Here is a 15,482-nt window from a genome sequence, read left to right as displayed (position 1 = left end):
GCTCTGGGTAAACAGGAAGCTGGGTGAGGGGAGCAGGGGTGTGTGGAAAGTCCCAAGCAGGTGTGTGGGTCTATGGGGAGGGTGGGCCCCACCCCTGAGATATGAAAGCCCCCTTCCCCTGGCCCTGGCTCAGTCTCAATGGGGGCGCTGGGGCTGGAAGGCTGGGGGAGGAGGCCCCGGGGGAAGGGCTGCCTCCTGCTGGCTGTGGCAGGAACCACTTCCCTGGTGACCTTACTGCTGGCTGTGCCTATCACTGTCCTGGCTGTGCTGGCTGTGGTGCCCCAGAAGCAAGGAGGACCGGTGAGTGGCCACAAGAACCCAGAGGGCTGTTGCTCATGCTCACTTATTTTGGGCTATGTCTGGGGTCTCTTGCGTCACCTGCTCAGCTGGCTTGGCTGTCTCTGGCAGGGGTTTCTGCTTCTCCTCTTTGCTGGCTCTTTCCCTGTTCCTGTGATGCTGTTGTGTCCTGATGTCTGCAAGGCCCTTCCTGGTTGTCTCTCTGTCTCCTCCCTCTTCCCAAGAAATACTTAGGCCTCAGTCTGCCTGTCGAAGTGTATCTACCTTGATTGCTCCCCTGCTGGGGAATGGATGTTGGGCTGGGAGGTTGGGTCTATGGTTGAGAGGGGTGGGACTGGCATCAGCGGAGACTGAATTCTGGCTACTGTGACCCCACCCACTCAGGTAACGGAGACCACTGACCCCGGGGCACAAGCAAAGGCTCAGCAGCAACTGGGTAAGAGCAGATCATCTCCCGTCCCGGCTCCAGCCCCTTAGGGACTCCCATCTCTCATCCATCTGCATCCCCAGATACTCTCTTACTCTCCGTCCAGGAATCCAGGTGCCCCATCCCTGGGCCCTGGCGCCCTGTCTTCTCAGGACGATCATGCCTGGGTAGCCGCCCCGTCCCAATCGTGGACTCTTCGCCCCTTTCAGGGTCCCAGGAGCTGCCTGAGCAGGACTCAGAAACAGATCCCAGCCCCAGGCTCCCAGCTGCTCACCTCATAGGTAAGAGTCTCGTAGATCTGAATAGTCCAAGGGGGCCAGTTCTGTTTGCCCATTGTTAGAGACCCTTTACTCCGTTATTGCAGTGCCCTGGGCCTTACTCAATTCACCACCTCTCGCCCCTAATGAGCCACACTTCCACCAGCCCCACATTCCAGCTTCTGGCTTCCCTACGGGAGCAGGCAAAACCTGGCCTGGATCTCCTCCCCAGAGCCGCGCTCCACACCCTGCCCAGGTGCCCTCAGTCCCCAACTGCACCCATTGCAGAGGCAGCACCCTTACCCTGCCCTCTCCCAGCTTGGTTCCCACAGGGGGTTAGAAGCGGCCCCCCCCCTGCCCCCCTGCCCGCCCTCCCAGGATATCCCGGCCTCAATCGCTCCTCTGGGATCGGATTTCCGAGAGCCGAGCCGACCCACCCATTTCTCCGCAGGCGCCTGGACGCAGGGACAGGGTCTAGGCTGGGAGGCGGAGAAAGAAGAGGCGTTTCTGAGGAGCGGGGCGCAGTTCTCCAGCGCTGACGGCCTGGCCCTCCCGCGGGACGGCCTCTATTACCTCTACTGCCAGGTCGGCTACCGAGGCCGGGCGCCCCCTGCGGACGGGGACCCCCTCGACCGCTCGTTCACGCTGCGCAGCCGGCTGTACCGGGCGGGGGGCGCCTACGGACCCAGGACTCCCGACCTACTGCTCGAGGGTGTCGAGACTGTGAGCCCAGCCTTGGACCGCACCCGGAAGCTCTGGTACACCAGCGTGGGGGTCGGCGGCCTGGTGCAGCTCCAGAGGGGCGAGAGGGTGTACGTCAACATCAGCCACCCCGACATGGTGGACTACAGGAGAGGGAAGACTTTCTTTGGGGCTGTGATGGTGGGGTGATGATGGCAGCCCTGCAGGGTGGGAGTGTGTCTGTTAGCCCAGCTATTGGGGACCCAATCATCAGGGACCCCGTGGCAGGGATAAAATGCAGGACACTGTTTGGAAACTGATTTTGATCCTGATGAAAATAAAGAATGTCAAGCTTTAGTGCTGCCCATACAGGTGCTGACATGTTAACATGTCTCGGTTCAGGGTGGGCACACAAAATTGGTTAAGTATTCTCTGTGTTCTTCTGGATGCTTGAAACAAGGGTTGGTTAAGTATTCTCTTGTGTTTTACTGGATACTTGAAACAATTCATAACACGTTGTGTGGGGGCTGATCCCTGGGATGGGGGTCTGTAGTCCCACCCACCCTCTGCCTCTGAATGGCCTTGTCCCAGCATTGGCCCAGTTGGAGGGTAGAAGGAAGGGGATCTCCTCAGACTCAGAGCGCCTCCAAGCACCCTGATTCTCAGAGCCACATGAACACCACCCCACCCCACTGCACTCTTCTCTTGGGCCCCTCCAATATGGAGAGAGGGGTCATTATAGGGGAAGGCAAACACTACTCAGAAAGGCCCAGCCCCAGAGGAACCCTGGAACTGGCTGAGAACTGGAGGCCTGAAGGGCCCAGCACTTCTCCCCTGCGGGTAACCTGAAGGCCCTTTCACCGCTACCCCAGAGTTAACTTTCCTTCCAAGGAGCAAAAACAACAGCTCATGGGGTGTGAAGGGAGGAGGCTGAAGGAAAAAGCTGGGAGGGTGTTTCAGAGAGAGATGGTATGGGGATGGTATCTGAGGACGCCATGGAGAACCTGGGGAGAAGGAGAGGAGGAAAATCTGATGCCACCTGTTGTGGGGATGGAAAGTTCTCACCCCTCTTTCACACTTCAGGTCTCCTTCCCTTGAATGGGCAAATGTGGGGGCCAGGGTGAGTAACAGCAGCCCTCTCGTCCTATGACTGCCTTTCAGCCCTGGGCTGGAGGAGGCAGAGGGGGACTCCAGGCCCTATCGAGGTCACCCCAGTGGGTCACCCCACCCCTGCGGCACACCATGTGGTTTTCCCCTGCCTGCTGGTGACTCTATTTTATTTCTTCACTCTACTCCTCATTTTCCCTTTTTGATTAGGATTTTTCTCCTAGAAAACATTGTAGATCAAACAAAACATTTTAAAGCCCCTTGATGCCAAGGTGGCAGTGCCTTCCTTGGGTCCATCATGCCCCTAGGAGGGAAGACATGGGTCAAAGACATGCCTGCCATAGGAGTTTATAGTCAGCTCAATATTTGTGCCAATTTTTAGACTGAAGCATTAGGAAAGGATCAATTAAGATATTATTATTTATAGTTTTATTTATTTTCTTTAAAAATTGATTTTAGAGTAGAGAGAGGAGAAGGGAGAGAGGGGAAGGGAGAGAGAGAAGGAAACTTCTATTTGTTGTTCCACTTAGTTATGCACGTATTGGTCAATTCTTGTATGTACCCTGACTGGGGATCAAACTTGCAACCTTGGCCTATCAGTAGGACACTCTAACCGGCTGAACTAAGTGGCCAGGGCTGTTAGATATCAGTTTTAGAAACCAGTTTCAGTCTTGGGAATAGGTGAGTTCAGTTAAATAGTTGTCTCTCATTTTAAGAGGCTACGATGCAGGTAACTCCCAAAATTAGGCCTCTAGTGAAAATAATCAGGTATTTAATAAGAGGCATCTCTATGGAAACAAAAGGAAAACAATGCTTACTGATTGAAGCCGACTATAATCCCAGTTAGTGAGTTCTGAAGGCAGCCAGTCGAGAAGATTTGAGGATGTCTGGCTTGAGTCACCTTCAGATGGAGCGAAAGCAGGCGTGCAAGGGTTTGGTAGTTCTCGTGGTTTTCAATTCGAATGTCTTTTTTCTGCAACAGGCATGAAGGCTGTCCATATGTGAACTGTTGTAGTGATTTCTCCGAAGTTTTTATCAAGTTGCCCCACTTTCACCTGTACGGCTTTGGGAAAGGGGCAGTTTTAGTCCTCAGTGATTTTTCTCTCTAAAATAAGCCTCATTTTTACCCCATGTAGCCAAGACTAATTTGTTTGTGAAATAAGTCTAGTTTCAAACAAGTTGGCCTGTTATTTAAGTATAAGCAGCAGGAATGGTAAATAACCAATAGACTTCTTTTAAATCTGCTTTGCTGGAATTTTTCGTAAGGAATCTTCAGATTGAGCTTTAAAGGCCCCTGAGGCCAGAAAAGTCAAGGCAAGGACTTGCCATCAGACATCGTCTGCAATACCTATATATTTGGGTGAGGTTCTCTCTTTGAGTAATTCAGATTCCTGCACCTGCCAGGAAGCAACCTTCTTTATTCACCTGGTTAAGGCTTCTGAGAATTCTGTAAGCAAAGTACCAGGGTGATATATCCAAGGGTTTTTTGGCTTCCATAAATCAGTCTCAATTCCTCAAAGCTGTCTGCTCGTATCTGAGTCTATGTGCGTGTCTCTCCGGTATTACATTACAGTGAAAGCCTCCGTAGTATAATCAGTTTCCAGTTGTGTTCTGTTACAAGGAGAACAGGTTCTTATTAACTTATATAAATAACAATATTGTCATGAAAATAAGAATAGTCACTGAGAGTTTCTGAATTCTGAAGGGACCAAGTAGGTAGAAAAAGGTAAATGTTTCAATTCTGCTTACAAAAGTATAATTTGTTGCTTAAGAGCAAAGTTTCCCCCTGCCGATGTAGCTCACTTGTATTGGATTGAGTGCCACCTGCTAACCAAAGGGTCGCCGGCTCAATTCCCAGTCAGGGCACACACCTGGGTTGTGGGCCAGGGCCCTGATGAGAGGCATGGGAGAGGCGACCACACATTGATGTCTCTCTCCCTTTCTTTCTCCCTCCCTTCCCATCTCTCTAAAAATAAATAGATACGATCTTTAAAAAAAGAGAAAAGTTTCCCTTATATCTAGAAACACAAAAGATTAAAGAACCAGCAATATTTTAAATAAAGTTATAAAAATTGTAATCATTCTCATCAGTTCATTCGGCTCCATGTTATTAATTCTTGTTGATCTTGCTCTTTTGGTTAACAGTTTCATGAATCCAGTTTTTCCTTAGACTTCTGCAAATCCTCAGCCAGTTTAAAGGTATAATCTGAGAGTTAAACGGAAACATGTATTTTAGAGTAAGTGTCCAAGTCCTCTATGAAGATGAAACATATTTGCAAAAAAAGTCAGAGTAAGACAATGACGTTCTATAAATGTCAAAGACTTAATGTGACACGATTAAAGATCTGATTATGATGCAGTTGACATATTTGCTTTCCTCTGCAGCACATTTTAAGATAACTAGAATGATGAATGAAGACATTATATTAGGACATTGTAGATTTCAGGAATTTTAATATAATTTCTAGAAAATGTATTTTAACAATAATATATGCATACAAGTATAGCATATAATTATTATTTCTTATTTGACAATGCTTCTCATGTAATGTCAGCAACTCAAATAGACTTAATTAGTTTATTTTCCTTTTTCATAAAGAGAGAGAGAGAGAGATAGAGGGAGATCCTTTGGAATGTTTCAAAGATTCTTTTTAAAAATCTCAGTTATCTTTATGTTAAGAAAAGAACTAGTTTTTGAATTTTGGGAAGTTTGTCAAACATATAAAAACTTTAATATAATTGGTCAAATAGGATCATAGGTCACTGTAAAACAATACTTAGTTATCTACTTAGTCATGGTGGCAAAGACTTCACTGGCAGCCCTGGCTGGGGTGACTCAGTGGACTGAGTGCCAGTCTGTGAATCCAAAGGTTGCTGGTTCAGTTCCCAGTCAGGGGACATGCCTGGGTTGTGAGCCAGGTGCCCAGATGGGTGTGTGCGAGAAGGAACCGATTGATGTATCTCTCACAAGCATCGATATTTCTCCCTCTCTCTTTCTCCCTTCTCCCTTAAATACATAAATAAAATCTTTAAAATACATAAAACACAAAACTTCACAACAAATACAGAAAGTTAAATAGTTGTAAGCAAAATTTAGCTCTTTTAATATTAAGAAGACTGTTGACTTAAGCAATCAAAAACCTGGAAGTACAGAGGGCAGAACATAACTTTAATAAAACAAAATGTTTGCTTTCTCTTTATAATCTCTTATGAAGAGTATATCAGCCCTGGCTGGCGTGGCTCAGTGGATTGAGTGCTGGCCTCAATGATGTGGACCCTGGCTTGTGGGGTCCATGACATTGTGGATGAAATATGAGACAAATTCATATGAACTACTGAGTCCTGTGGAGAGAAAGGGACAGCACGGCCACTTTCTCAAGGGGAGAGCACCGACCCTTGCCTTGACAAGCTTTTATTGCTTTTCTGGGCACATTACATTTAGGAGGTTCCTTGTTTACTAAGCACAGGTTCACATAGGTTCGCTTTAGGTGGTTACCTTTTACAGAAAACAAAGGAGAGAATGGTGCTACTTACTTCAAAGAGAAGGATGTTGCAGACCAAGGGTAAAAGTGGTTGAACTGGTTACACTCCATATTGGGGAGGTTTAGCACAGACTTTAGGAAGTTACAGTAAGTACTTGCTGCCTCAATTCAGGGTGAGGAAGTTTTAACAAAAGCAAGTCTCATAGTAGTCTAGGTACAATGCAGGCCCGATTCCCCATGGGAGAACCTATTTGTGAGCATGGGTCCTATGCATCGGACCTCACTTTCCACTGGCCTTCTGAGTGGGAGCTGGGCCCATGTCACACAGAACAGTCTCCTACAGGCCTGCAAACCAAAGGGTTGCCAGTTTGATTCCGAGTGAGGGCACCTGCAGGGTTGTGGGCCAGGTCCCCAGTTCTGGGTGCGTGAGAGGCAACCACACATTGATGTTTCTCTTCCTCTCTTTCTCCTTCCCTTCCCTCCCCTCTCTAAAATAAATAAATAAAGTCCTTAAAAAATAATACATTCATTTACTGAATTAAACTCATTTTGATTTTATTTAGTTTGACCATATGTAAAATTTCTTTCTCAGGTTTTCTTATTCACAAACCTTTCACAACTTTCCTTGTCCTTCTTAGCTTATCTCCTTTTAGTTATTCAGAAACAATCAACTTATTTTAGTACAAACTATTTTCTTTTTAATTTCTTAAAAAATGCATTAGAAAAAAAATGCACTTCCAGGCCCTGGCCAGGTAGCTCAGTTTGTTAAAGCATTGTCCCAGTACACCAAGATCTCAGGTTCAGTCCTTGGTTGGGGCACATACAAGAAGCAGCAACGAATGCACAAATAAGTGGAACAACAAATCAACATTTCTCTCTCCCCCCCTTCCTTTCTGTCTCTGTAAACACAATCAATAAAAAAAAGATTTTTAAAAGACATTTCCATGCCTTATATCTTCTTTTCCTGAACACTTTTGTTATTTCCTTCCATAGTAATTAGAATTCTTAACCCTTAGAAACCTTAATTTATTTAAAAAAATATTTTATTTATTTATTTTTAGAGAGAGGGAAAGGGAGGGAGAGAGGGAGATAAACATCAATGTGCGAGAGATACATTGATTAGTTGCTTCTTGCAAGCCCCCAATTGGGGACCTGGCCTGCAACCCAGGCATGTGCCCTGACTGGGAATTGAACCAGCAACCTTTGTGTTCATAGGCTGGCACTCAATCCACTGAGCCACACCAGCCAGAGCAAAACCTTAATTCCTAATGACCACTGAAAAGTAAGCAATTAGCATTCTGTAGATTGGCAAATTTATGAATATATTTCCTAACCTCTGGAAACATAGTGTCTTTTACTGGCAAATACATTTCATAAATTTTAGATAACATATACTTCCTCAACAAAGTATGAAACATGTTCATTAACAGATCCGAATTTATCTTTTAGTTTCTCTGTAATAAGAAGTCAAAAGTAGATAGACTTATTTAATTATTGATGTTCTAGTATTTTATGTTACTGGGAAATGATGTAGACAGTTAATGAATTTAACTTGACTCACAGTTTAACTTAACTTGGCAAAACTCTAAGATACAAGTTACCAAAAGATTTTGATAAACTATTTAAGTAAATATACCATGAAACATAAATATTGCTGAAAATTTCACCTAAAACTTTTAACTCATTTACATCTATTTATTTTACTTGTTCTCAATAATTTGGTTAGGTTACTTGAAAATTTTATTCTATGGAGTTATTTTTCTTGCTGATAAATTTTGCAACAGAGATAGTGTGAACTTATTTAACTAATAAGCCCAGGTAGAATAAAAGTATTGTAAATAATTCTGATAACTGTAAAGATATGCTTATTTAAGCAAACCAAACCAGTTTTAGTATCAAATATCTTCCCAGAGCACTTTATCCTGAAAAAGCACTTGGATTTTTTTAAAAGATTTTATTCACTTATTTTTAGAGAGGGGAAGGGAGAGAGAAAGAGAGGGAGAGAAACATCAATGTCAGAGTGAAACATTGATTGCTTGCTTCTTGTAAGCACCCTGACCCTGGACTGAATTCACAGCCCAGGCATGTGTCCTGACCGGGTATCAAACCCGATACCGACCTTTCACTTTGCGGGATAACACTCAACCAACTGAGCCACATTGGTGAAAGCTGGATTAGTTTTTATAATATTTTTAGAAGTTTTATGTAAGCATTTAATTTCTTTAAGCCAGGTAGACATAGCTCTTATCCAAATTAGCAGTATTATCCAGAGATAAAAAATACCACACAACATACATGAACATACACAGATGCAAACAAAGACCTAATAGTTTTGTTTTCAAAATTTCAGCCATGAGTCAGTACAATAAGGCAAAACTCCACTAATTTATAAGTTAATTTTTTAGATGGCTAAGGCCTTTTCTTATTAATATTTGTAGATAATACAATTAAGATTTGTATTTGTCCTTGGCAAGGAGTTTTGGAATCAGAGCAGCAGTTTGTGCTTTAAAAAAAGAACATTTCTCTTTCTCGTGTTTCAATCTTAGGAATTGAGGACGGTAAAGATAGGTGGATTTGCCCTGCTTCTGGAGCTGCATTTCTGGCTTCACAAAGATTTGTAAGATAAGGCCAGCTGCTCTCAACTTCCCCCAGACTGGGTTTTAACTTATGTGGCATCATAGGTTGAGCTACCTGTTCCAGTACATCATTCCTAATTTGCTTCTTTCCCTCTGAGTACATAGTTTTATTTTAGGTTAGAGAAGGAGGATTTAAAAAAATTCCCATTAAGCTTTGAATCTTTAGCTTTCAATTTTGCCAAATTCCTGATCATAGAGTCATTAAATTATTTGAAATATCAGGTTCCAGTGGGGAGAAAAAGTAAAAAAAAAATAAAGCATCTGTTGAGATGGGCAAAGTTTCTTTTAGAATCCTTTTAGAGCTCTTTTAATTAATTAATTAATTAATTAATTGAACTATTTTATTTATTTATTTTTAGAGAGAGGGAAGGGAGGGAGAAAGAGGGAGAAAAACATCAATGTGTGGTTGCTTCTTGTGCAACCCCCACCGGAGACCTGGTCCACAACCCAGGCATGTGCTCTGATTGGGAATGGAACTGGTGACCCTTTGGTTTGCAGCCTGTGCTCAACCCACTGAGCTACACCAGCTAGGGCTAGGCTACCTTTGAATCATTTAATTTCTGAGTCCTCTAAATACCAATTGAAAACTGCTTTAAATTCAGCTTGTTTAACATTTCTAAGGTTTTTCAATTGTGCATGCAAAGTCACTAATTTTGGAATTTCAAAAGATCCCTCGGCTTGGCAGGGTAGCTCAGAAGGTTAGAGCATCATCCCACTATGCCAAGATTTTGGGTTTGATCCCTAGCCAGGGCACATACAAGAATCAACCAATGAATGCATCAATAAGTGGAAAACCAAATTGATCTTTCTTTCTTTCTTTCTTTCTTTCTTTCTTTCTTTCTTTCTTTCTTTCTTTCTTTCTTTCTTTCTCTCTCATCAATCAATTAATACATTTTTAAAAATCTCTGAAGTAGCCACTGAAGCCCTGGATGGGGTGGCTCAGTGGACTGAGCGCTGGCCTTCGAGCCAAAAGGTCACTGGTTTGATTCCCACAAGCCTGGGTTGTGGGCCAGGTCCCCACTTGGGGGGCGTGTGAGAGGCAGCCAATCAATGTTTCTCTCCCTCTCTTCTCTCTCTTCCCCTCTCTCTAAAAATAAATAAGGAATATCTTTAAAAATAAATAAATAGCCCTGGCTACTGTGGCTCAGTGGATTGTGTGCCAGCTCATAAACCAAAGGGTAGCCAGGAACAAAAGGGTCGCTACAGGGAACCTTTCCGAGTGGCATGGCGAATGTAACCCAGCCTTGTCAGAAAGCCGACAGGGGCCAGTCAGCACACAGGAAGCCAAACCCGCAGGTCAGTTTTTCTGTGGGGAATCAGGCCTGCATTGTACCTAGGGTGCTTTGAGGCTTGCTTTTTGCTAAAACTCCCTCACCTTAAATTGAGGCAGCAAATGTTTACTGCATATCTTGCAAGTAACTTCTAAAATCTATGCTAAACCTCCCAAGGATGGAGTGTAACCAGTTCAAGCACTTTTTCCTCTGCATTTGCAAATATCTTTTTTCTTTGTAGTAATTAGCAACTTCCTCTCCTTTGTTATCTATAATAGGTAACCACCTAAAGGGAACCTGTGCATTGTAAATGAGGACCATCCTCCATGTAATGTGCCCAGAAAAGCAATAAAAGCCTGTCCAGGGAGGGGTTGGGGCCCTCTCTCACTCAGGGAGTGGCCATGCCATCCCTTTTTCTCCACAGGACTTCTGTAGTCTGTATAAATTTGTTTCTTGCATCCACAACACATGGACCCTGTGGGCCAGGTTCTTCATCAGGTTGCCAGTTCAATTCCCAGTCAGGGCACATGCCTAAGTTGTGGGCCAGGTCCCCAGAAGGGAATGTGCGAGAGGCAACCACACATTGATGTTTCTCTCCCTCTCTTTCTCCCTCCCTTCCCCTCTCTCTCTCTAAAAAATAAAAATTAAAATTAAACTGAAACAAATAAAGTGTTAAAAAATATAAATAAATAAATAAAATGACCACTGCAGTTCTAAGTTATCTTTTGTATATGTGGTCCTTTGGGGTAATAACTTCATTGAGAATAAACCATCAGTTTTGAACATATATATAGCTGGTGTTCCAGGTGGGGACTCCTTCTGAGGTAAACTTAGACAGAGGACATCCCATTACAAAAATTGGTACCGAAGAATATAAGCTCTGAACCTCAACCACTCAACCAAAGGAAGGAGGTTCAGAACTCAGAGAATGCACCACCGGAATCCCAGAACTGTCACGGAGATGACAGAGCACAGAGGGCTCAAATAGCTACCTTGCTCGAATCCAGTGGCGGTGCTGGGATTGCAGCAGGGTGGTTTTCGGATCGCACTGCTGCCCCCATAATATCGAGTAAGCATAAATGTATCAGAAGGCTTTGGCTAGTAATAAATAATAAAGATTTATTCAAAGGTTTTATGGTTTGCAAAGTGGAAAAAACAAACACCACTAGACAATGTGCAGAGTGTTCTGAGGAAGAGAGGAAAGCTGAGGGTTCTTACAGCAAACAGTACACGCTTGAGAGAAGTCAGTTCTGCATTCTTAGTCTCTGGATTGGTCCAAGACGGCAAAGTTCTAGATGACCAGTGTTCTGGATACTGGATGTCAGGTGGTCTGGATACATGAGCATTCTTTCCCTAGTCCTTCAGGGGGTAGTCACGGTTTTATCAGGCAGAAGGTTTGATGTATATCTAAGCATTGACACAGGAAAGGAAAGTTCAAAAGTTTAAGTTCTCAGGCTAGTTAAAACAAGAATAGAATTGTTTCCTCAGGCCCCAACCTACTTGATTTTAGTAATTTAGTGGCTTGACGACGACAGTGACTCCATTTTATTTCTTCATGCTGTTTCGCAGTGGCAGGGGAGAAAGCCCAACTTCCGAGCCCAGTGTGGGCTCACATTCTCTGGGCCTCCATTTCTGACTTCATATTTGTTTGTGACTGTGCCCAGAAGAGCCTCCTGGGGGTAAGAGGTGCTTTTCTCTTGCCAACTCACCCACCTCACATTCCTTCTTTCATCAATTGTCAAGAAAATCAGTGAGACCAAGCTGGCATATGAACCCTTCAGCCACATCTAATTCCGAGTTTGTTATTTTCTTCTATCTCTTCAATTCCACCCACTGAGAGATGGAAGGGGATAGGATGGCTGGGGGCTGAATAAAGGAAAAAAGCCAGAATTCACTGAGTGCCTACCCTGCCACGTGCTATGCTAAGTGCCCTGAGGTAGCTTATATCTTCTCTTCTCTTGTAGTCCCATATGTGCTGGGCATTCTTATCTCCATCTGATAGATGAGGTTCAGTGACTGGTTCAGGTTGCACAGTTAGGCAAGGGTTGGCTGGAGGGCTCCCAGAGTGTGATCTGGAGTGCAAGATGCTTGAATGTCTGGAAGTCCCTTGGCTATGATTCAGGTGTCAGAGAACATGGCTCCTCCCCGTCTTCTTTCACGGGCAACAGCCGGAAATCTCACCCGAGCACCTGAGCTGCAGGACTTCCCCACTGGTTTGGAATTCCCTGAGTTGGAAATTCCCATGTCCTGAGGGAAAGGTAATTAGGTTCAGGCTTCAGTTTCCTGGGGGTGGGGCATATCTGGTTGAGCTTTGTTTTCTGTAGGGTCTCCGGAGCCCCAGCAGTCCAGGGAGTTAAGACTGGGTCCATGGATCTTAAGCCTGGTGGAAGAGGACTTCAGGGAGCAGCCTCCCACCCCCAATGCAGAGTTAATTCCAAGAAAGAGACCATGTTTCTTTTCTTAAGCACACTTTATTTCTCGCCACTGACCAGTAGGGCGGTTACAGACACAACTCCCCTGGGGAGCAGAGGTTCTGTGATGTAGTGACAGTCAGTCACCAAATCAGCATTGTTTAGACACCTTGATCAGATAAATATTTTTTCAAAACATTAGCAAAAGGAGGCACAGAGGCCGAGAGGCCAGGTGGTAATAGCCTAAAGTTCAGCTCCATTTTCACAGAAAACATGTCTGAGCCAAGGCGGCCCCTGTGTTGGGTCTCCCAGGACACCCAACATCCTGAATAAATAACTTTCATCAGTAAATAAATAAATAATAAATAATAAATAAATAATCACAAGTGCAAACATAAATAGAGGGAGCTGGCCCCATGGGGGAGGGGCTGGGCTCTCCATCTCAGGGAAGCGTCTGGAAACATTTGAAGCCATGGAGGCCTGAGGTCCACTTATATCAGTTTGTAGGTAAGATCTCAAGGGATGTGTCCGAAGTGTTCTGGCCTCCACATTCCAGGTGACCTAGGTTGCATTCAGAGACCCAAACCTGAGGCCCCCAGTGCATTCTGGAAGCCCTAGTTTGAGGGCTTGGTGGTGGCCAGTGCCCCACTGTCCAGGCAGCGCATTCGTGCATCCTAGGTTTCTAAGTGTTTGAAGTTCTAAGCTCAGGACCCGGCCTTGAGCCGCTAATTCCCCTTTTAAACCAGAAGGGATGAAGAGGTCTGAAGGAGAGGTTGATAAAGGGATTAAGGTGGACTGGGATGGACATCCTGCTCCCTCACAGGGCAATGAGCCCAAAGTAGACCTGCCCAAATTCGGCAAAATCGAGATAGTCAGGCAGGTTGACCTCGGCGCTGAGTTGATCATCTTTCTCCAGCTGGAAGACCCCTCCCAGGTAGATGGGTTCATACCAGGGCTTGGCGTCAGTCCCTTCTGGGGTCTCCCTTTGGCAAGGGCTCTTGATGGCGGAGAGGAGGTTGACCTTTTGGGCGTAGGAGGCGGAATAGCGGCTGATGGTGTGGGTGAGGAGCAAGTGGGTGGGAGGGCAGCCTTGGCCCTTGAAGAGGACCTGGGAGTAGATGAGGTACAGCCCATCCAACGGCACAACCAGCTGGTTGTTTTTCAGTTGCACACCATTGGCCAGGAGAGCATTGGCAACCTGATTCTTCCACTGCAGCTGCCCCACAGTTTGCTGATTTGCTGGAGGGAGGGAGAGAGAGAGGGAGAGGTGAACCTGTCAGTTCCACTCTCCACATCCTGGCCCTCAAGTTCTGCTCACCCCCCACATCCTGTTCCTGTCCCCTCTGTCTGTCTTCCCATATCCCATCGGGCCATGAGGTTCTGAGTATACCTTGCAAGGCCTGTGGTGTTTCTCCACCCTTCCCTTGAATTCAGTGAGTTCTTCTCATACTGTCTCCAAGGTCTGTCTACCTTCATCTTGGGTTCAGTCCCCAAATCCTATCCTTCCTCAGCCCACCTGCTTCTTCATTCCCTAGACATATCCTCAGAACTCTTACCTACAACATGGGCAACAGGCTTGTCACTTGGGGTTCGAGAAGATAATCCTGAGGAGGAAAGAAGAAAGAAAGAGATGAGACCCTTAAGCTTCCGGAAAAAAAATACCCTGCTTCTTTGACCTCCATTCCTCATCCCCCCAAATCCCAAGTCTAAATTTCCCCCGCTGCTACCATCCCAGGACTAACCCCAACTCTACCCAAACCCAGAAGTAGGAGAGGGGCTTTGGAGACACTTACCAAGGGTCCGGGCCAGTGAGGGGCCAATTAGGAACTGCTGGGGAGAAGGAGGAGAATTAGAATCAGAGCAAGTCACCCCTAGATAGAAACAGCTGGCTACGTGTCTAGTGGGTGTTCTCTGTCTGATGTGTCTAGTTTTCTCTCTTCATTTGTCCATTCATTCATTCAACAATCTTTTGTTGAGTGCCTTCCACAAGCCAGACATTCTGCCTTCATCTTTCCTTATCTCTCCTTCCCTCACCAGTCTTTCACATCTCCCTTATCTCTTTATTTCACCATCTTTATTCATATCACTTGTTTTCTTCCCATCTCTCTACCCACACCCCATATCTTTCTACATATCTCTTTATATATGTTTATCTCTTGTTCATTCATTCATTCAACAAGTGTTTAGTTAGCACCTTCCAGGTGACAGATATTCTATCTCTCCATCCTTCTCTCTTCCCTGATCTCTCTCCATTTCTCTTTCTGCCTTCCCATCTTTCTCCAGTGTTCTCTCCCCATCTCTGACCCTCCTTCTCCCCCATTTCTTTCTGGCTGGGAGAAGAAGCCCAGGCTGGTAAGACACTCACCTCTTCCCTCTGGGGGCCGATCACACCGAAGTGCAACAGACAGAAGAGTGTAGTGGCTCCTGCCACGAGGAAGAAGGAGAAGAGGCTGAGGCACAAGCACCGTCTGGAGCCCTGGTGACCCCCTGCCTTCTTGGGGAGCACCTTCTCAGCCAGCTCCACGTCCCGGATCATGCTTTCAGTGCTCATGGTGTCCTTTCCAGAGGGGCTCACGTCTAGCTGGGAAGTGGTATCAGAGGAAGAGAGTAGAGTCGCCTGGCTGCTTCTCTGGGAGCTGTGTCGTCTGAGAGATTACTTCCAGGGGGTCTGGAGTTGCTTCTCTCTCTCTTGGCCGGTTCCCTGTTGTCCTCGCTGAGGGAGCTTCTGCTGGCAGGCTGTGCAAACAGCTGCCTTTATACGCCCCGAGGAGAGGAGGGCGGGGAAAGGCTCTCATTCAACCAGCGGAAAACTTCCTTTGTGGAGAAACCCATGAGCTCATCTGGAGGAAGCGGTAGTGGGCCCTACACCTTCTGTCTCGGTTTCTTCTCCATCACGGGGGCGGGGATTTGGAA

At 45.6% G+C, this 15,482-nt stretch overlaps 2 protein-coding genes across 4 annotated transcripts; one reads left to right on the top strand and one right to left on the bottom strand.

Moving 5' to 3' along the window:
• The first annotated feature begins 20 nt into the window (after positions 1-20).
• On the top strand, positions 21-2,019 carry LTB (lymphotoxin beta). 2 transcript variants are annotated; one of them, XM_045826172.1, is made up of 4 exons: positions 52-300; positions 682-733; positions 934-1,005; positions 1,433-2,019. In XM_045826172.1, the coding sequence occupies exons 1-4, from the start codon at positions 139-141 to the stop codon at positions 1,870-1,872; spliced, it is 726 nt and encodes a 241-aa protein (XP_045682128.1). In that variant the 5' UTR covers positions 52-138; the 3' UTR covers positions 1,873-2,019. The 2 variants fall into 2 exon arrangements, with proteins under 2 accessions (XP_045682129.1, XP_045682128.1); XM_045826173.1 differs by lacking the exons at positions 682-733; positions 1,433-2,019 and having other exon boundaries at positions 21-300.
• A 10,594-nt stretch (positions 2,020-12,613) lies between these two features.
• Positions 12,614-15,275, bottom strand: TNF (tumor necrosis factor). 2 transcript variants are annotated; one of them, XM_045826180.1, is made up of 4 exons: positions 14,935-15,275; positions 14,363-14,399; positions 14,126-14,173; positions 12,614-13,808 (listed from the first exon to the last, which is right to left on the bottom strand). In XM_045826180.1, exons 1-4 carry the CDS (start codon positions 15,118-15,120, stop codon positions 13,387-13,389), a joined length of 693 nt encoding a protein of 230 aa, XP_045682136.1. In that variant the 5' UTR covers positions 15,121-15,275; the 3' UTR covers positions 12,614-13,386. The 2 variants fall into 2 exon arrangements, with proteins under 2 accessions (XP_045682136.1, XP_045682137.1); XM_045826181.1 differs by having other exon boundaries at positions 14,363-14,396.
• Positions 15,276-15,482: the final 207 nt, after the last annotated feature.

Source organism: Phyllostomus hastatus, unplaced genomic scaffold, assembly GCF_019186645.2.
Source record: "Phyllostomus hastatus isolate PE091 unplaced genomic scaffold, TTU_PhHast_1.1 phas_scaffold_60, whole genome shotgun sequence".
NCBI classification, from domain to species: Eukaryota; Metazoa; Chordata; class Mammalia; order Chiroptera; family Phyllostomidae; genus Phyllostomus; species Phyllostomus hastatus.
The sequence above is the reverse complement of the archived record's forward strand: the minus strand, read 5'-3'. Positions and strand labels throughout refer to the sequence as shown.

Bases quoted from the DNA above. Each gene is read 5' to 3' on its own strand.
- TNF (XM_045826180.1), bottom strand. From the start codon at position 15,120: ATGAGCACTGAAAGCATGATCCGGGACGTGGAGCTGGCTGAGAAGGTG. The intron at 14,400-14,934 runs GTGAGTGTCTTA...CCTTCTCCCCAG, and splicing joins TCGGCCCCCAGAGGGAAGAG to CAGTTCCTAATTGGCCCCTC. The intron at 14,174-14,362 runs GTAAGTGTCTCC...TTTCCTCCTCAG, and splicing joins CTCACTGGCCCGGACCCTTG to GATTATCTTCTCGAACCCCA.
- LTB (XM_045826172.1), top strand. From the start codon at position 139: ATGGGGGCGCTGGGGCTGGAAGGCTGGGGGAGGAGGCCCCGGGGGAAG. The intron at 301-681 runs GTGAGTGGCCAC...CCACCCACTCAG, and splicing joins CCCAGAAGCAAGGAGGACCG to GTAACGGAGACCACTGACCC. The intron at 1,006-1,432 runs GTAAGAGTCTCG...ATTTCTCCGCAG, and splicing joins CCCAGCTGCTCACCTCATAG to GCGCCTGGACGCAGGGACAG.